This window comes from Dipteris shenzhenensis, unplaced genomic scaffold, assembly GCF_047967505.1.
Source record: "Dipteris shenzhenensis isolate YYH24624 ecotype China unplaced genomic scaffold, Dip_SZ_1.0 scaf0589, whole genome shotgun sequence".
In the NCBI taxonomy this organism is placed as follows: Eukaryota; Viridiplantae; Streptophyta; class Polypodiopsida; order Gleicheniales; family Dipteridaceae; genus Dipteris; species Dipteris shenzhenensis.
The window spans coordinates 12,851-33,188 of NW_028239895.1; the positions used below are offsets into that span (position 1 = coordinate 12,851).

Here is a 20,338-nt window from a genome sequence, read left to right on the forward strand (position 1 = left end):
TGTTCGCCGCAGAAACGGACGTGACAAAGCTGACGGTATTGCCATCCCGCGCAGATATGTGTACATCCGGATGCGACTCCAGCCACGCAGTCACACGGTCTTCGCGATCCTTGGGCGGAGCGAAAATGGTATTCAGCTCGTGGAGTGCCAAGTACTCGCCATACGTGGAGCTGCTCGGATCGGACACTGCATGCAGCTTGGCGTCAAGGCTGTCTAGGTTTTCAAATTGGCTGGTTGTTGGAAGCAATGTAAGTGTGCTTGTCCTTAGGAAGCATTCCCCATAAGTCTAGAACTTACAGCGCAACGTGGAGTTGGACAATGGAATCTTCTGCTAATTGGCCCGAGGCTTTCTGCCATCCGCGTGGGAGCTGGTCAGGCTTTTCGTGGACTGCGCAAGACACACGGGCCGCAATGGCCAGCAACACGTATCCTAAGAGCATTGTGAGACGTGCGCTCGTGCCGCTGACAATGGATGCTGCCTAGATCGCTGCGGATATATAGCTTCCTCTCGCTATGGCTTATCAAGATGATTAATAACGGGGCACGGGCAATATTATTACACACAATTAGAGCACATTACGTTACATTACTAAAACCAAGTAGGATTTACGCGGATGCCTTGTTTGTTCCACTTCTTAGCTTCGTTCCCACCATTCTTTCTTACTTCAATGCTTCCTCTGATTTCGCGATATTATTAATACAGGATACTGGAAGTGCAGATTATAGGTGGAAGCCACATAACCTTCAGAGAAAGGATCGATTGAGCTTTACCCGAATGTACGAGGCAACAGCAGGAATGCCTGCTATCGATCAGAGCAGTGTGGACAAATGAGAAAATCTGTATTTATCTTCTATACGAATCATTAAGCGGACTACACAAGCAAGTGCCCACCATTAACATTCACAACCTCGCCGGTGGCACCCTCTGTTCTCATGAGATACAAATACGCCTCAGCTACATCTTCTGGAGTCGCAACCTTCCCAATCGGCAGTTTCGAAGCAGTGTCCGTAAGAATGCCTTCCTTAACCTGATCAGGGATGCCAGATGCCGCATAAATGCCTGTATTGACAACCCCGGGTTGAACTACGTTGACTCTGATCGGTCTCAAGTCGATCGCAAGGGCTCGAACCATACCATGCATCGCTGCGGCGTAAGCAGAGACTAGAGGCCAGTTCGGTATTGGCTTGTCCGCGACAACGCCAGCTGTAAAGGTGATGCTCGATCCCGGTCCTGGAAGAAGATTCTGGGCGGCATGTTTGGCAACAATCAAAGGCGAAAAGAATCGAACTTGTCCAGCTTTCTTTACAACTTCAACGCTCACATCGCTGATCGGAATCATTGAAAGTGCATCTCCGGCGGTATAGACGATGTGGTTCACCTTCCCGGTAGCCTGAAACAGGCCGGCGACGTCGGAATCAATGGTTGTCTCGTTGGCAAGATCAATTGCGTGTCCAGTGATACGGTCATGTGCCGTTGGATATGCCGTTCGAAGACGTTCTACAGCGGCTTCGACTTTTGTTTGAGAAGAAGACGAGATGATGACGGCTGCTCCGCTCTCGATGGCACCTTCGGCGATGGCATATCCGATGCCTGCTCCTTGTGTCAATAATGAGACTAACGCATCCGGGAGGACAAATCGCTTACCAGAAGAGGCACCAAGAATGATGATTTTTGTGTTGCGCAGCCTGGCGCCAAATTTGATTTGATCGTTCGACATGTTGAAGAAAGGGTGGAGTTGGGGCTGTTGAATGATATTTGTGTTTGAAGCCTGAACGATGATATACGAATGTTGTGTTGTGCTGGTATTTCGAAGAGAGATGTCCACGTATATTTATACGTTCGAGTAACCCCAATGGGCACCTCTGCCACAGACTGCATTGTAGTTGTAGACGGCCCCGAACTACCGGACCGATAGATGACTAAACCGGAAGGCTGCGAAATTTGCTGCACATCTATCGGCCCGGTAGTTACAAACGTCATCCAAGGGTCGTATCTTCGCTCGCTTTGATGGGCCAGACCCTTGCCAACCAATGGTATTACTCACACGCCGGAATTTAGGCAAAAACCCATCGCCGCTCTGGTATTATTAGACTTAAATCCGTTGAGTCTTGACACTCAATGCAGAAAGTCATGCTGGCATGCACCGGCATGCCAACGAACTCTTTCCACCAAGGACGTTGTCAGCGAAGCTTTCGATCTCGCAAGGCTATTCAGCCCCCGGCAGCGTGTAAGAGCCAAAGACATCGAAAAAGCCTCCTTCATGAAGGTCTGATGTTGTTAGGAAAGCCGACAGATCATCGATGAACGGCCAAGATATGTCTAATGGATTGTCGTTCATCGGTTCCACCGCGGACAGAGACTCGCCGGTGGCCTCTGATACCAGATTTGGGCCTTCGTTTCCAAATCCAGGGCTACGGACCCGTCAGCCTCTTTATCAATTGTTGACGAGTGAAAGTTCGCAGGAGTTGAAGTTTCCAGAGCAATCATCTCTTTGATCTTTTGGGTCGATTCTAGGTGCGCGTTGTTGCCAATTTTCTCCTTTAGGTCTGGTAGGCAATGTATCAATACCGATCCAGCAAGAGAGTCAATTGAATGTCCTGCTTGTTTGAGCGATTTCGCTGTTCGCACCATAGCAGCGAGATCGAAGGACTCAAATGCAGCGATAGACGCTATATCTGCTTTTGGCTCTGCGGTGGTTTGTGCGTCATGTATCACAATGATTCGGTCGAACTAGAGCGCTAGAGTCAGTGCTGAACACAAGATCTCCGCACAAGATAGCCTTACAAGCCTCCTGAGGTGCTCCCAATACGGTTGCATGGCGTCTAAGAGCCGCAGGCTCGAGACTAGATGCCGCCGTGCCCTCCCTGCCACTTCTTCCTCAATCGCGTGAACAAAGCAGAGATGGACGATTGCTGCAACAAACATGGCGTATCCAACGAAAGGGGCTAGTTTATAGGCGCTATAGTTTAGCTGTAAGAAGTCCTCGGCCATAGTGGATAAACAAGCGGCGTTGTGTACCACTGTGTGGGCCGCAGCAGCAAGTTGTTCGTAGTTGCAATCTCCCTTAATTATGTTGCCACTGAACAAAGGTATTGCAGATGCGTTTAAGACCAGCCGCGATTGATAGAACAAGGCGAAGACGAGGCAGTACAGAGGCTCTTGGCTATCATTTAGTTTTGAGTCCAGATTGCGCTTGTTATAGCTTAACGTCGGGCTCAACTCCTTATTCCACTTGTCCAGGGCTTGGTCAAGAGGCGCAATCCTATCAAGCTTCTCTTGCGCTGTCATCTCTGAGAAAGATCCCACAAGATCTTGCACATTTGCCCTATTATCGGATTAACGGCGATCGTGTCCATGATATTTCATGCCTTACCACAGGACTGAAACTCTCACAAGCTCACCCATTAAGCTTTTTTGGCCACCTGTTGATGTTACGTATCGATGTTCATGAGAAGAAAGTGCAACGCCAGATCCCCAATTTCGCCACAACTCCTCGCTGATCGGCAGTGGAACTCGGTGGAGGAAATTGTCCTGCGACGATCCCTTAACGTAGTTGTCGTTATTGAGGACATATGCAATAAAGGTGGCCCAAAAACAGCGCCTTTGTGATTCGCCATCTATAGTCGAAGCGAGAAGGTCTTTGCTGGTCGAGAGCATGGCTCGTATCAGGCGAAAGGCCATGCCGCCGCACGCCGCTTGTCGAAGTCGATTTCCCATAGAGAACCAGTAATAGTCTAGCGTCTGACAGGTTTTGACAACGTCAAGAGGAGCGCGATACACATCTTGCATTGCCTCATTCGCAGCTTCAATCGCCCACATTCGTCCAAGCTGTCCAATCTCTGTTGGAAGGGCAATGTCGAATAGCCTTTCTAGAGTTTGCAACGAGTCCCCATCTACAAATCTACCAACTAAAAGTCAAAGAGTGCAAGATAGAGTTTGGATCCAGCAAACATACTTGGTAGCAATGGCTGCGATCGCAAGAAGCGTATGCCTGGGTACGTCGCCGCTGAGTACGCCGGCATCGAATGTGGCTCGATGGAACGTCAGACAGCTTTGAAAACATAGAGCGGAAAAATACTTCGATAAGTATCGTTCGTAAGGGCCCTTCCACTGTGGGGTCGACGTTGGAGGCGTGCGGACTGGTCGTTGAAAGGTGAGTCATAGGATGTGCTGCTTCACAAGGAGAGTTTTGCAAAGACGGTGCATCATTGCTTTTCTCATCTTGTGCACGATTTGAGCCCCACCGACGCCTTCGAGACGCAATGTACTTCCGGTCTGGAGGTGCAGGATACTCGCATGTGGCTTGAGACTGAATACAGCGAGCGCAGCGTGGAAAAGTTCGAGAGCAACGAACCTGTATAACAAGTTAGCTGCGGAGAATGTCAGTTCAGTATCTGCGACTCTACCTTTTGATCTCTGCAGCGTCTACACGCTACTGAGCTTGTTGAGTTCATGGCATCGCCTCATACTCCCAAGGTCGTCAGAGATAAGGGAAATAACGCTTTTGTCTGAGTTTCTTTCGCCTGTGGCTTACTCAGCCAGAGCAGCCTCGCGTTGGGCTCGTGCCTCAAGTGCAGATGGGAAGCTTTTGTGCTGGGCATCGACCGACGTGTGTAAATGCCGTTTGTTGAAATCGAAGGTAACACGTCGGAGCGATCAGTTCTTTGTTTTAGTTGAAATTTGGAGTTGTTATAAGTCCATTCGCTATTCATAATTTGACTTAAGATGTAGTCATACCTTTGGAAAGAAACGTGACAAAAGAAACCTGGCTCATTGAATTGTCACATCTTGAACGGGTGCATGGCGAGGAATGCCTGAGTTCCAACCGTTTTGCGAGACTGTTCCGACTCTGCGGAAGATACGATCGGGCGAACTTTGAATCTGCTGCAGGAGTAGCCCTCCAAATCCCCCGACTTGACTATTTCCAATTAAAGGGGAGGCAGAAGAAATCTGCGTCCTCCAGTTTTCGTCCATCGTCTGTAAGGAATGTTGCTCTGAACTCTTCTTGACGGTTTGCGATACTTCCAAGGGAAGCAAGGCTGGTGTCTATTGGGTTGTTCCTTGCGGACAAATTGCCACGTTCGAATGTCTTTGGATCCAAAGCCTTGCATTCCACCCGGAAGATGCGGCCACGAAGTCGTAATAGGGGCGTATTTTGATTATCTTCGGAGCTAGGACTGTGTCCGCTTTCTGGATATTCAGAACCTATGTGAATCACTTCCCCAAGCCAGACAGGTGATTTTGGCAGGCGGAAGAAATAGATCATCCCATCTACGGAAGCCCACGACCATGAACGGGCAATAAGGGTTGAGGAAACTTCAGAGAACCCGCCGAATATTTTTGTACTATTGTTCCAGGGCAGGTCATTGAGAAATGTCTCTTGCCAGAGACCTTGATGGTAGTGGCCGCCATTGATTTGCTGATAGTAAGAGGCAATGCCGTCAAGAGCGTGTAGTCTATCACCCTGGAATGTGAGGTTGCGTTTGGTATACTCTTCGACAAGTCGGTACCACATGGGGTTTTGAAGCCCGCCAGCGAGTCGTAAGGTAGTTGATCAGCTGGCAGATGCAACAGCCTCTTCAATGAGATGCGATCACCCGTGGACTGCAACATACTTGCTGGTTTGCAAGATGGAAAACTCTCTGCAGCTTCATTTTCCTCACAACCCCAGCTGAGCTGATACTGCCCACAAAACAGAACTCGAGGCGCAAGAAGAAACTCTTGAAAGACCCAGCCTCTGCGTCCAAGCACTGAAGCTTTCATCGGGTCTCCCACAGAATGTTCCCAGGTCAGACGTATGTGATGGCGGTTGGAGATTCGCTGAGTGAAGTCCACGCGAACTATCGCGTTCGATATCAGACCAGGATCTCGTTGAAAGAAGCATCCTTGATCTGGAGTTTGTGCGTCAGCTGCGGCTATGTTCAACTGTGAATTACTGTAGACAAGGCCCATCCGTGATATTTCTCTCATCTTGTCTTCTGCATCATCTTGGACGATGCATAAGCTATCTATCCAGATAAACCGTATGCCCAGATGCTGCGCTATCTTCATAGCGTCTTGTATCGAAGCCTTGCAATCTCGGTATGGAATGGATAAACGCATCTGTGCTAGAGTGCTTTGAACCAGTTGAAGCGGCGTTCCCGACATCCACCGGTGGCTCATGGTCATATACTCTACGCCGTCCGGATAATCATTGGAGCTTGCGGTTCTGAGAACGGGTTGCAATTCGCCTATATCTGCATTGCCCAGGTCAATCAGTCGACTTGGCCGCCAGTCACGTCGTTGTCGTCTCTTGCACATTGAATGACCCTTCAAGCAGCCAGTATACCATTGCTGTACCAGTCCAAGCGCCGCTTGAGAGCCAGTGATAGTTTCGCAGCGATAGGCCAATTCACTTGGCTCCGAATCTTGAGCGGGAGTGAATAATATGTCTGCGAGAATGAAAGCTCGAGGTTTGTTACTCGATCCGCTAAACGTCCCAGGTGGTAGCTTGCGTGATCGGATGCATAGATGGAATCCAAGGATCATAAAGCTCTCCACGTTGCCTTCAAAGGGCGGTGTAGCATAGCAGCCTTTCGCCGCTCGAACCACAGCCTCTGTGTGAATGCTGTGAACATTCTCGACATCACCTAGCATCTGCCACATTTCTGTTTCAAATCCGTGCGTGCTCATCGGCGCCATTCCGCGCCGAGCAATCAAGAAGCTGCATACGGGACAGCCGTTGTGCGCCGCCTCGGAAAGCCTTTCCCATGAGGCGTGGTGAAGAGCAGACACCCCAATTTGAAGAGCGCCAATAGCGTATTGGTTCAAAACCGCAGTTCATACGCCGCATAGCTGCGAAGACATGGTCGTAATGGCGATGCGGGAGTCGATGATTCCAGGGCATTTCCTCTTGCCAGACTGCTAAGCTGGCCTGCTGTAGGTGAACGGCCGCAGAGTTGGAATGCGGGACAAGATGTGGAAGTTCAACGTGCTGCATTCTGATAAAATGAAGCTGCATCGACAGGGTCCTCTCCGTCAAACCTCGGCCTTGGTGGTGAAAATCGACTTAGTAGAGTAGTAGATAGATAAATTCAAAATGTGAACTTGACTATGTAGTCTCCTATATATGTTTCAAAAATCCCTCAATGTCTTCAAGAAAAGCTTGTGACCTTTCCATTGCTGCAAAATGACCACCTTGGGCGTGCTGCTTGTGCCATACCAAGTTTCCAGTCGTGGCCACCCAGCTCTTTGGAATCGGTGCAACTTCCTTTGGAAAATAGGAATACCCCATTGGCTTCTTGCAGTGATATTTCTCATTTGCATGAATGGCGTAATTAGAGTCCGACCTATTCATTCATGTTGATGTTAAGCAAAGTCTTTTTCAACATTCAGGCTGTGTCTGAAGGCTGTGCTACTCACCGATAGTGAAACTGGCGGTAGTTGTATATACACCGTGGGTATGAAGAGAAAAACCAGTAAAGGGTGATACTGTCCAGAATCTCATTAAGCGGAGGTGTTGTGTCCGTCCATGTCAGGAACTTTTCTCCAATCCATGCCAGTAATGAGATGGGGTTCGAATCCAAAGCGAAACCAATCGTAGCTGGACGAGTCCCTTGTTCAAGTGCATACCTGAGGGGAGGAACAATGATCAGCGAATTAACAACTTTCAATAGTAGTCTGGGTATCGATCATACGCGAAAGAATAGAGCCCGAAATCTCCTGCGCGTTGAATTCCCTCCTTCTCAATATCGTCAACGTCACTATCGCTTACTGATTCCGGTTTCTCGACCATGCAAAAGTTTAGATGTATCGCTCGGCAACCAGGGTAAGTCGATAAGACTCTTGCATTATAGGATCCTATGTCGCCTCCCTGGGCGACATATTGAACGGAGGACCCAAAGAGTCCGACCATGAGATCATTTATCACTCGAGCACTGTCCTCGGTCTCGAAGCTTCGGTCCACAGGTGGTCCCGATGATAACGTCCAACCAGGTAAGCTCGGGACCACGATATGATATGGCAACTCCTCTGGCTTGTACCGCTTTCTTGCCAAGTCCATGAAACTGAGAAACTCCAAAAAGGACCCAGGCCACCCGTGCATGAAGGTAACAGGTATTGCGTCTGGTTTCTCAGAAAATAGTGCCACAAAATGGATGTCAAAAGTAGAACCCGTTTCCTTGTCTTTGATTGTCGTCCTAGAATTCATGGGCAGAGTGGTGAGCGAATGTTCAAGAGAAATTGAAATACAGACATGGTGAGAGACACTCCTCCTCTCGTATAGATATACTTACAAGAAGTTTGGGAAGGAGTTAAAATAATCTTCCCGGTCTCTCCAATTGTAATCATTCTCCCAATACCGTTTAGTCTTGCTCATAAAGTCATGGGTGACGCCCAACTTGTTAGGATCGGATTGATTGCTCTCATAGGTGAGCGGCGCAAGCCTCGAAAGCTTCAGCAGTTGGTGAAAGTGATTGAGCTCATCGTCTGAGACGTGAATCTTGTATGGTTTGACTTCAAGCGTGGCCTGCTTAGGAATCGTGGAATAAGACATGCTTTCCCTTCTCAACTTTTCATCAGTCTTGAAGCTGAACTGATGAAGGCTTGCATCAGTTGTAGCTCTTCTATTGCTTTACCCCTCCTCACCAATGACGTGGAGATGGCCCAGTTCCTTTTGCACGGGTTCCCTAGCTTGAGTAGTCGCTTTGACACTCAATTTGCACTTGCTTGATATTCCTGTCTAACGATGTAAAGTATTGTGGTTGCGGTAGTCAAACAAGGTAACAATCACCCACTACGCGGCATACAGATATGATCGCAATTTTCATCGACCAAACGAATTCATTCCTGAACACTGGCTGGCAGATGCACCGTTCAAGTTCGAAAACGATGCTTGTGACGCTCTGCAGCCATTCGATGTAGGGCCTCGAGGCTGCATTGGGAAAAATCTAGCATGTATGTAATTCGATGGGCAGGAGGAGATAGGAGATTGACGTGGTTGCTATGTCGTATTTCACTTGAGTTCCTATCGTATCGTACGCGAACAATCTGTACTGACTCAATAATCTTATTAGTTGCTGAGATGCGAGTGGTTCTGGCGATGATATTGTGGGAATTTCGACATACTGTAAGCTTAGGCGACTCCAAGTCTATTTGGATGGAGGATGTTGGTATCTTTCTCATATGGAATCGTACATCTCTGTTCCTACAAATGAGCCCTGCCAAGTAATAGGCTCTGAAGCACAGAATTCGAGATGCCCACCGCTGTAAGTAATGACCGATATTTTGACACTCGTTGCTTCGTTAGTCCCTCATACGTTTGGTACGGGTGAGACAGAAGCCAGATTACCTAGTTCTCCCTTTATACTACCGAGGTTACGTTATGGGCAAAAACGTTGACGATCGTTCAAATTATGGTGCTGTGATGTGGCAAATATCCGTCAGCACTCAAACTACATACATATTTTACGGGATTGCAGAACCTCGGGTCATGTTCTAACATCTTCACGACAGCGGCCCGGCATAACAAACTGGCCTCTCACTATGGATACGTCCGCCACAAATGTTGATGGTCGCGATCTTCTCATTCACTTGCCCAACTACGGGGTAATCGTTTGCCGCCAATGCAAATATGCAATCCAGCCACAGGCACTGGCATCGCATCTCCTAGGCCACCGCATCTACCGCAGTGATCGCCAGCAGCTCCTATCACGTCTGGAGAGTCTCCACCTGCTCGAGCCGGAAGCAGTCAGTATCCCTCCAGATACATCGCCCTTTCCAGACCTTCCTCTGCACGATGGTTTCGCCTGCTCCCATAGCGGCTGTTCGCATCTATGCATCTCACACAAGCGGATGGAGCAGCACTGGAGCAAAGATCATGGAGAGAGAAACTCGCATCGAGTCCAAGCCCGTCCGGCGATGCTACAGACATTCTTTCGCGGCAACAAGATCCGCTATTTTGAGGTGAACAATTGTGGCTCCAACGAAGTTAGTGCCATACCGGCACAGAATGCCCCTGATGGAGAGAAGACCAGCCCACAGGTCTTTACACCTACCACAGTCGACACTGATAGCGATAGTCATGAGTTTGAGCTGGAGTCACCCGTAAATCTACAGCACTTGCGGTACTTCCACCATTATCGCCGCGCCCCCTGCCCTGTCCCTCATCAGGCCTCGTATGAGTCAGTACGTTTCTGGGAGGTGGATCTGTACGAGCTAGCTCTCACATACGACTTTCTGATGTATATCATTCTCGGCTACGCGGCAGCAGACATGGCTATAAGAGCGACTACACCTCATGAGCGAAAGCGCCATCTATCTGCCGCTATGGAATACGAATCAGTTGGCATGTCCATATTCCGACGAGTCGTGCAGTACCCAGATGAGAAGAACAGCCTAGCACTCCTCGCTGGTGCAAGGTTCGTTGGTGTAAAACAACTGATGCTGCAAGTACTCGAAGAAAATCGCGACTCATGGAACACGTCCGAGATGGATTCTCCAGAGAAACACAAGCTCGAGCTGGACAACCGCATTGAAGCGTTCTGCCTGTTTAGAGGGACTGAACAGCTCATTCTCGGTTTGCAGCACCTACTTCCCCCTAGCGGCTCTCAGTTCCTCATGCATGCAAAGCAGCCCCCATGAGTTGTTACGTTTCCACAACGGCCATATCGCCCATTGATGTGCCTACCAATGTCAACGTGCCTCCTGGTATCCTCGAGCTAATCAAAATCTTACCCACGACACTGACCGATGCAAAGCTCATCAGCGATGAAGTGGACGTCGTGGCTATAAATCAAGCCACTGTAGCGCTTCTTACGGCTGTCTTGCGGAGCTTCGCTGCACAAGGCACGGACGGCAAGGACATCGGAGGTCTCTGGGATGCAGTCGCAACATACACCCAGTCTCTGCCTGATCATTTCATCTCCATGCTAAAGTCCAATCATCCGGCCGCATTGATTTTGTATGCCTACGGTTGCCCGCTAATGTCGCCACTGGAGGACTCTCATTTCTTCCTTCAAGGCCACACGGCTCGTGGAATAAGCATCATTCGTAAGAATCTGTCCTCTCGGCAAGCAGCTTTCATTGCAGGTGCGGAAGAACTAGTATCTCTGTATCAGAAGACTTGACGAGTCGTTAATATCTAGCTTGATATATAGCTCTGCATAAATGATGGGGGGCACTCAGGTGTTCTTCTCTCTTTTGGTCTGAGCTACCGCCACATTATCGAATAGCGCATTCAAAAAGACAGCCTCCTCATCTTTTGATCTTTGCTAAAACTCAGAAGTGAACCTTAGAGTATTCCAAGCACTCTCATTGTACACCCCAATAGCCATTTGTCTTCAAATCAGACGGAATATGAGCGGCCATGCGCTCGTTCTCGCTTGCCATTGTCCACGGACGGTAAACGTGCCCCGGAGGCAGATTCGTATTTACAAATGGCGCCCCGTCTTTAATATGGGCCAGACACTGTTTGAAATTCTGTGCCGCATACAGCTCTGGCTTATGCTTCCAGGTCCAGCTTCCTTGTTTGAAGAATCCGATGTCATTGGGGCGCATATCTTCGGTTATCATGTCGAGATTGGCGTGGTGTAGCTCTTCGCGGTTCATGAAGCCAGCTTGCTGCATGACTGAGACCCTCTCGAAGCGTAGTCTATTCGCCACTTTCGTTGACCAACAGACATTATCTCTGCCGCCCATACGAAGACACTCTGCCACAGTGATCGCGGATTCGATCGCTTGGGTCGCGCCGTTTCCAGCAGTTGGGAGAAAGGCATGGGCGCTGTCTCCAACCTTGATGATGCGACCTTTGTCTGATGTCCATCTTTCAGCAGGATCACGCCAGCGTAGGCCCCAATCTACGATCTTGGTGGGGATCTGGTGCAGGAAATCGAGCACCGCTGGATCCCAGCCAGTAGCTTTCTTCTCGAGCTGTTCAATCAAGGCTGAAGGCTCTCGGAGATTGTGCCACGACTCAGCAGAATTTCCGTCACTCTATCGCAGACGTCAGCCACAATCGACACGGTAGAGGACTTTTGACAAACCTCGTGTGTATAAGCGAAAGCGACATGATTGCTCGTTAGGAACAGAATCACGTGAAGATCGTCGCCTAAATAGCTGCGGAACTGTGGCTCTTGCTCAACGTCTTCAAGCAAAGAATATGCAAGTGACCCCGGCTTGATTGTGCTGCGCGGAAACGCAGCACGCGCAATTGCGTATCCGCTGTCGAGCACGGGCTGCACGTCTCCAATAGACCTTGTGAGACGTGAGCCAATACCATCAGCAGCGATGCAAATGTCTCCATTGTATTTGGACCCATCTGCTACTGTCACTGCGATCCCGTCTTCCATTTCATCGATCTTCTCAGCAGTCTGTGAGAAGATGACCGGGATGCCAAGACGAATGCATTGGTCGTAGAGCATCTTTGTATAGACCGGACGGCGCTTGATGAATGACAATTTCACGTCGGGGGCCGCAGATATCGCCCGACCTTCGACCCATTCGGGCTTTGTCTTGTAAATACATTCGCCGTCTGGCTTCCAAATGCTGATTGTGCAGTCGAATACTTCTTTGTGATAGTCCTCGTGCATCGTCGGATAATACTTCAGCGTAGACAATGCGGAGGGGCCGATGGTGAAGAAATCTCCTACCACAGAGTTCAGGCTTGTCATGTCATGGTTCGAGGAAGATGAATTCTTACCAATTGGTGAGATCTCCGCTGCATGTTCAATAACAATTACTTCACATCCTTTGCGCCAACATTCGAGCGCGGCTGTCAGACCGCCTACGCCTGCCCCAACTACCACCACCTTGATGTCCAGCTGATCGTATCTCTCGACTCTGTCGACGATGACAGGCGGCATTTCGGATGGATGCAAGGTGAGTCCAGAGCGGAAATTTTTGGAAAATAGAGGAGAAGAGCGATAAATGGATCAATATCTAGTATTGCAAGAAGCAACGCCTGACACCTAGGTCCATGCTCTTTATATAGACATACATGCTCGGGATGGAATTCGCTGAGTTCTTATGCTTCTCACATCACCATCATGACCAAGAACGGTACCCTGGGCGTGTGTAGGTTCCGCAGCATATGTTCTGGAAGGCGCTTGGCAGACGACGACTACGTGCATATCAATGGACCATGTGGGGCTAGTACAGCAGGCGATGTTCTGCGCTCGACCACGAGTTCTAGATAACGATAGCAGTGACCTGAAACCAAGCACTCTGTCATACCTTTAAAGAGAAGCATGTGTATCGAAGAACATGAAGACTAGAAATTAATGCAAGCAGCTTTCGTGCGGATACCGTCGAGAAAAGAGCTAAAATGTGACATTGGCCATGGTCAGGATATCGTCTGAAGCCAGCAATGATAGCAGTGAAGTCTTTTGACTTTAACAATATTGACGGAGAGGCGAGCTTCAGAGAGAACTAGAACTATGCACCTCAACCTAAGCAAGACTAGCAGTCAGAGCTTGTTGTTGTTACAAAGATTGGACTGCTTCACCCACTGAGGGTCACCGTCTCCGCATTCTTCGTCACAGCCACGAAGTCGTACATCTTTTCGTCTCGTGGGCGACGTCAGTGTCGTGCTTTTTCGAGCCATTGCCTACTGCTGCCACTCGTGACGAGCTTAGGAAGCCTGTCAACGAGATTTGTGATCATATTGCGAATCCGAGCCCTCGGCGAAAGCTGATTAGTTCTGGGTTATATATACCCGAGATATTTCAGGGGCGGAAGGATCTGTTCAAAACTGCGTCTGTGGTACGAGACTTGTTACTGTACCTCCAGTGGCTACTCAGAGGCTCTTCGTTGAACGAGTCTGTTACACTAGAAGCTTTAAAGCAACCAGCTTCAGCTTCGATGCACGACCGATACTGGCCATTTTTCCCCGAGGACAATGTGTTTGGAAAGCCAGTGTCTTGGCCAGCTCCATCATCGATGACCGTGAGAAGGTTGGAGCCTACCTATGAATGCGGGATATGAGACCTAACCATTTCGCTACATGCCCTGGTTCTGATCCTTGCGGACTTAGGCTTAACAGCTAGTCCGTGCAAGGTCGATAGGACTATCGTATCTTCCTTCTGTTCAACAACTGCCGAGAGAACTAGTTCAGCTCTGGCGCGAGCCAGAGTCTCGACCGAGTTCGTGACAGTTCGAAGGACTCTCCTTGACCGATGAACCTTCCGGGAAAAGCCACTGGCGACCTCCGAGCCACTCCTCGTCGCGGGCCAGAATAGACCTGATGTCACTTCCTCGAACCCTTCTGAAAGAGCGTGACCCGCTGTTTGAACCTCTCCGATTTGAGTCAGCAGAAAGTCGATGACCGGTTCATCGGAAGATGGTTCGCGATGTCGGATAGCAGCTTGGAACCGACATTAATAATCCCGCGAACGCCACCAAAGTAACAGAGGTTAGGGTGCAGCTCGCGTGCTCCGGGGCGATTCCGCACGATCTCCACATCGTCATGACTTCAACGACACCCGCTTTTGCGGGGTGAGTTTTTGAACTCTTCGGTGCTTATAAAACGGAGAGCGGCCTTCCCCCCTCTTGGGGGCTCCGCCAGATGCCGTGAGAGCAATGGTCGAGGTGATGCAACCCTATTCAATCTCCTGCCCTTTCGGGCATGGACCCCGGTATTCCTCCAACCGCCGAGGTGTGACAGAACGGCACGATCGGCAGTTCGGGACGGGGCACGTGGACGGATTTAAATAAGACGTCCGATCAGGCCGCCTCCCTGTGCTTCCATCTGGATTTGAAACCCGGAATTCCCAATTTTGCCCAAGGACAGAGACTCTCTAAAATGGCTTCCGAGGATGATATCCGAAGAGTGAGAAAACAGTGCATGTTTAGAAATGCCCGACTGACGTGATTGCAGCTCCATACAAATGAGCTCGAGCTCGGTGTCGTGGAAGCCATCCAACAACATGTCAGCCGCAATGTTGTCAAGGCAAAGCCAGTCTCTGAGCGCAAGCTTGAATTCGAGCGCCGTCGGCCCCGCTGGCTTAGGGAGATGACCGCAGAAGCAGTAGGAGTGTTTTTTTACGTACTTCCAGGGATTGGCGCAATCAGTGCCTTCACACTGAATGGCGAAAAAGCTGCCTTCGGATCTTTACTTGAGGTTGGGCTTGCCTTCGGCTTGGGTAAGTAAGCCAACTGGTAGTAGAGTCTTTAGATCCACGTGGTCGTCACGTGGTGTCTCAGTCCACCTGCCTACAGCTGTTATTTGCGTGGCACTTGTCCTAACCCACTTCCAGGAATTGCCTTCGCAATCATGTCTTGTGCGCCCGTCTCTGGTGGTCATTTCAACCCAGCGGTCACCATATGCCTGGCCATCTGGCAGGGATTTCCCTGGAGTAAGGTGCCACGCTACATTTTCGCCCAGGTACCACTCTATCAACGCATTTGACTGCGCTAGTCTGACGTACACTCAGATTCTCGGATCGTTTATCGCCGGCCTGTTGTGCACAGGAATGTACTGGCAGCAATTAACGGAATCTGCCTTGCCTAATGTTGGGCCTGGATCCAAAGCCTCTACGTTGTGAGTCTAGCTACGGTGCCTTTGGCGGTAATCGCTGCTTGCTAATGTGGTATTCCCATCGATCTCAGATGTTCTTTTCCGCTTCCTGAGCAGAGTCTAGGATACTTGTTCCTCATCGAGTTTTTCGTGTGCTCCTATATTGTAAGTTGACTTGCAACCCAAGATAACCTCAGTAATCTGTCTGCTAATCAGCCCTTCAGGGTATTATCATCTGGACTTGCCTGGATCCAGCAAATCCATTTGTCACACCCTCCTTGGCACCTTTCGCCATTGGCTTGGTCTACACTGCGATGGTCAGTCCCCGTTCATACGACCGAGTAATCGACACTTCTGATTAATGACACAGATCTATGGTTATGCCGACATCACCATCTCTACAAATCTTGCGCGTGATCTTGGTACTAGACTGGTCGCTGCGATCTTCTACGGCAAGTTCATATCTACGCATCTGAGATACCACAGACTAATGCTCGTCGTGTACAGGTGGCGGGGCTTTTACGTATCATAGTTATAGCTGGATCGCGATTCTCGTCAATATCCCCGCGACTATCTTCGCAACGGGCTTCTACGAACTTTTGATGCGAGACTCTCTTCAGAAGTTGGCTGGAGGACATGCTGTTCACGAGGATGGCGAAGATGGACTTGCACTCCATCTGACCAAGACAGGGATTGCTCGCACAAAAGACGTCGAGTATGAACGAGGATATGTGAATCAAGTCGACAATAAAAACATGGACTAAGAAAGACTTCCTGGATCGCTTAGGGACTACTATCGATCGAAATATACAAATATATGCCGTTACTCAGCCATCTGTATCAGCGCGTCTGGTTTTAAACGCCCCATTCGCCATGCAAGTATCAAGAAAAAGCAAAAAAAAATCTGTAACGATTGGACCGCTCTGGAGCCTACTTCGCTAAAAGCCGATCGATTCGAGCTGTTCCGATCAAACCCTATAAGCGGAGTCACAAATCATTCCGGCAATGGAACATGTATAGAGACATTTGTTGTATATCTGGTCTCTACGGTCTTCGGGACACTTTCCAACATCGCCAGTGAAGCCGTTCATACGCCAAGCTCTTTCAGGATCGCTGCATTGAAGGCTTCTAGGTCGTTTGGATTACGCGAAGTCAACAATGTCCAGTCATTTGCATCGCAGCGTTTCAACTCCTGATCGACCTTCAAACCCAAGACGTAAAGTCAGCATAATGTTCCACGTGAATGTCAAGGAATTGATTGACTCACCCAACTAGCTGCCCCAGCGTTTTTCAAGTCAATTGCGCAACTCGAGTAGCTCGTGAGAGTCTTGCCCTTGACAACTCCCGAATCTATGAGAACCCAAGGCCCGTGACATATCGCTGCAATGGGCTTCTTTGCATCCGCGATGCCTTTGACTAGCCGTTGCGCATCTTTGTCTTGTCTCAATGTGTCGGCATTCGCCGTGCCCCCGGGAATACACAGAAGATCATAATCATCCGGTTTTAGATTTTTGAGCTGAGCAGCAGCCTCCACTGGGCGGTCTGGGTTCACATCGCCCGACATGGTGCCACAGCTTCCGCCAGAAATCGAGGCATGAAGTACCTTGACGCCCTTGGTACGAAGAGCCTCGATAGGCTTTACGAGTTCATCCCTTTCAATGCCTACAAGATCAGCCTAAGTCCTTGTGCGAGGCTGAGGAGAGCGGGTGAAGTGAGAGTCCACATGGCAGCCATGTGGACCCAAATCTGCTTACCGACATCGGAGGTGATAAAGAGGACACTCTTGCCGCTCATGATTGTGCTTTTCGATAAGGTAGATAGAATCGGTTTGAAAAGTGAATATTCTTTCGTTCGATGATGGGAAAGAAAAGAGAAGGTCGTTCACTTAGGGAACGAAGGCAATGAGTGTTTGCGTTCATCGTCATCATTCATCACCATCATGGTGACGTTCATCTCGAATTGGGCATGCTCCCTCTTGTGTAGCCTTGCGGGGTTTTTGCGCTCCACCAGATCGATGGAGAAAGAACTTTCGAGATTTCCCTTCGCATGCTGCGAGAAAATCAAAAGACCAGTCTCTAGGTATATGGCGTATTCCAGAGATTCATGGTTTCATCAGAATTCTAATAAGTGGAAGCGAATGAGCGAGATGTCGTTCTTCGCCGCGACAACGAATCGTAAGACTGCCGGAAAGACGTTACTGAAGAGACGTTTTGTAAATGGTTTACTTGTTTGGTTCTTGCGATATTTTTCACAAAGATATTTCAAATGCCTGCTCTTCGACTCTTCGTTCATCGAACTCAAAAACCTAACTTCTGCTAGAGCCATGCGGCTGCTTTCAAAGCAGCCAGGGTAACAGAATCAGCAACGTTTTTCGGGTAACTCAAAATGGGATGGACAGCTGCTTTCGAAGCCAAATCGCACTATGCTGATCAGCCCCTCTCGCGTATTGTATACTTCTACTCGGCGAGCCTTGGTTGGCGGCGATGTCTTATACCAAAGCGTACCCCGGCAGTCATATGTTCACATATGACTCCGATGCTGGATTCTGGTCCGAGGAAGATGCCGGCGTATGTTTTACCGATTGGTCCCATCCTCTCTGTGAATTCCGGCAGCACTCTAATAAGACGGACGAGCCATGGAGGCTATCGCCGTGGATCGAAAGCCCGCAGGCGCACCTCCTCCGGTGCAAACCATTCGCTTTCCATATCGAAGGAACCGAAACGGCTGCTTGGGCTGTAGAGCCCGCCGAAAGAAGTGTGACGGTAACGATCTCTCCACTGCGGAGACAAGGCTACAAGGTATGCTAATACCTACAGTGAAGAAGACAAGCCTACCTGCGGCCACTGTGCGAAGCATGAGCTCGTATGTACATGGCCTGAGCCAACCCGGCGCGCAAACATAAGAAACCGGCGAAATCGTCGGTCGATAGCTGCTAATCATCTTTCCACTGATGAAGAGTGCGGTAGCGATTCAGCAAGCCATGGGCAACACTCTCAAAAAACGACCCCAGTCGACGAGGCCACCAGAACGGATCTAGTTCCATCGCTGCGTATGAACAAGACACCCGCACTTCAATTGGTAACAAACGTCGAGTCTGCAAATACGGCACATCTTTCTTCGTTTTTGGAAAATTATATTCAAAATACCTGTTACTTGATGGCCACAGCGAAAGCTGAAGGGAACCCTTATCTGAACTTGGTGATCCCAAGGGCTCATAACAACGAACTTCTAATGAATGCTCTTCTTGCGATCTCTGGAGTACATCTGTCGTTGATTACCAAATCCGACGGTGTTGCAAAGGCCGCTTGGGGTCGATATGAGGTGGTCATCCGCCAGCTACAACAGATGACAAGCATGCCGACCTGGAAAGTGGACGAGACAGCTGTGGTTGTTCTGGTGATGTTGTTTCTTTTCACTACAGAGGTGGGCTCGAGAGCGCTTCCTATTCGAATATCAGGCTAAGAACTTTGCAGGTCATCGCTGGAAATGGTGACAAAGGCTGGATACACTTAAAACCTTGTCGTAGACTTGTCTTGCGATTACACGCTTCTCGAAACGATCCCATGCCCCCTGAACTGCATTCGCTTATCGGGATCTGCTTGGAGACGTATGCGTATCAAATCCTTGTAACAACATTAACTCCGCCCAGTGATTTCCAAACAGTCCAGGACGAATGGCTGCTCGATCCCTATCTTTCGGCCTTGCAAGATTTAAAGGCTTTCGACACCTTTGCTACACTTTTCAGCACTACGTACAGATTCTTGGAACTCGTGCCTCCTATGATCAGGCTCCGCGAGCGAGTCGAGGTCGAAAGGCACCTCTCGCAAGATATGATCACCGAGTTCGACCACTTGGAAACCCGTATCGTGAACACCTTGCCGTCAGAAGAGAATCAGAGCTCCGTTGTGGAGTCAAAAGTTGTTACAGAAGCATATCGACAGGCAAGCTTGATCTTCCTGTGGGACTGCAGATGTCTCGAACTATCCACGGATCGAAAAAGCATAATGCAAGAGCAAGCACTTGTATGCCTGCATATGCTTACGTTGCTCTCTCACTCGCCACTGCAGAGTATAGCCATGTGGCCGTTTATGATCGCCTCATCCTGTCTATCCCGAGAAATCTACAGAGATACCGTGCGAACTTGGGCCGCAAGAATGTCGTACTTGGGCGCTGTCTCCCGGGCAATAGAGTTGTTGGAGTTGGTGTGGGCAGTTGAGAGGGTTGGCCCTCGAGGAATACTTCAGACAATGCGTGAGCATTCGTTTGACTTGTTGATAGGGTGACGGATTTCATCTGTGTATCTCCGAACTTCCAGAGAAGCTCATATCGAGACCATGCACCAATACTGCACGTCTCACACGCCATCATTAGAACTAATTTGAAATGTAGTCATCGACCCCACAGAGACTGTGATTGCTATGTAGCTAAGTCAGATGGCGATTCTGACATTCAGATCAGGAGCACTTCTAAATCAAAACGCTTTTCGTCTAGCTGCCGTTTATCAAACATTGGTATTGACAAGCTTGAAATAACGATCAGATGAGGGCTGCCACGCAGCTATTCAACATCTTGTCTTAACAAAAGATGAGTTGACTTGCACACAAACACCCCGTCATGGATTCCCCGAGAGGAAGTTATCAGGGCAGCCGAAGTTCTCAAACGAGGGAGCCAACTTTGCTTCAATGGCATTTGCGACCGCTTCGGGAATGGTGATGACCTTTCCAAGTTCTGTCGGTAGAACACCCGAGATCAACTCCTGGAAGATCTGACACATCGCGTTCGCCGCAGTCTGTTGGTTCATCTGACCGTTGGTAATGTATGTGCTGTAGTTCATGCCGTTGAAGTTA

The 20,338-nt window shown here is 49.3% G+C and overlaps 5 protein-coding genes across 5 annotated transcripts; 2 read left to right on the top strand and 3 right to left on the bottom strand.

The window, feature by feature from the left end:
• Nucleotides 1–2,731: 2,731 nt before the first annotated feature.
• Nucleotides 2,732–3,289, bottom strand: LOC147878065 (uncharacterized). Its single transcript, XM_087372457.1, has one exon. It carries the CDS (start codon nt 3,287–3,289, stop codon nt 2,732–2,734), a length of 558 nt encoding a protein of 185 aa, XP_087228583.1.
• Nucleotides 3,290–6,653: 3,364 nt separating this feature from the next.
• LOC147878066 (putative epoxide hydrolase) lies at nt 6,654–8,189 on the bottom strand. The gene is made up of 4 exons (XM_087372458.1): nt 7,678–8,189; nt 7,457–7,612; nt 7,153–7,329; nt 6,654–6,981 (listed from the first exon to the last, which is right to left on the bottom strand). Exons 1-4 carry the CDS (start codon nt 8,187–8,189, stop codon nt 6,654–6,656), a joined length of 1,173 nt encoding a protein of 390 aa, XP_087228584.1.
• A 3,101-nt stretch (nt 8,190–11,290) lies between these two features.
• On the bottom strand, nt 11,291–12,840 carry LOC147878067 (FAD-dependent monooxygenase fsr3-like). The gene is made up of 2 exons (XM_087372459.1): nt 12,022–12,840; nt 11,291–11,971 (listed from the first exon to the last, which is right to left on the bottom strand). Exons 1-2 carry the CDS (start codon nt 12,838–12,840, stop codon nt 11,291–11,293), a joined length of 1,500 nt encoding a protein of 499 aa, XP_087228585.1.
• A 475-nt stretch (nt 12,841–13,315) lies between these two features.
• LOC147878068 (aquaporin-3-like) lies at nt 13,316–16,255 on the top strand. The gene is made up of 9 exons (XM_087372460.1): nt 13,316–13,352; nt 13,467–13,921; nt 14,853–15,117; nt 15,232–15,359; nt 15,409–15,515; nt 15,584–15,656; nt 15,716–15,808; nt 15,862–15,943; nt 15,999–16,255. The coding sequence occupies exons 1-9, from the start codon at nt 13,316–13,318 to the stop codon at nt 16,253–16,255; spliced, it is 1,497 nt and encodes a 498-aa protein (XP_087228586.1).
• Nucleotides 16,256–18,126: 1,871 nt separating this feature from the next.
• On the top strand, nt 18,127–19,432 carry LOC147878069 (uncharacterized; the record flags this gene model as incomplete). The annotated part of the gene is made up of 3 exons (XM_087372461.1): nt 18,127–18,289; nt 18,448–18,887; nt 18,965–19,432. Coding segments are annotated over exons 1-3 (1,071 nt in total), but the record flags the coding sequence as incomplete, so codon positions are not given.
• Between the last annotated feature and the right edge of the window lie 906 nt (nt 19,433–20,338).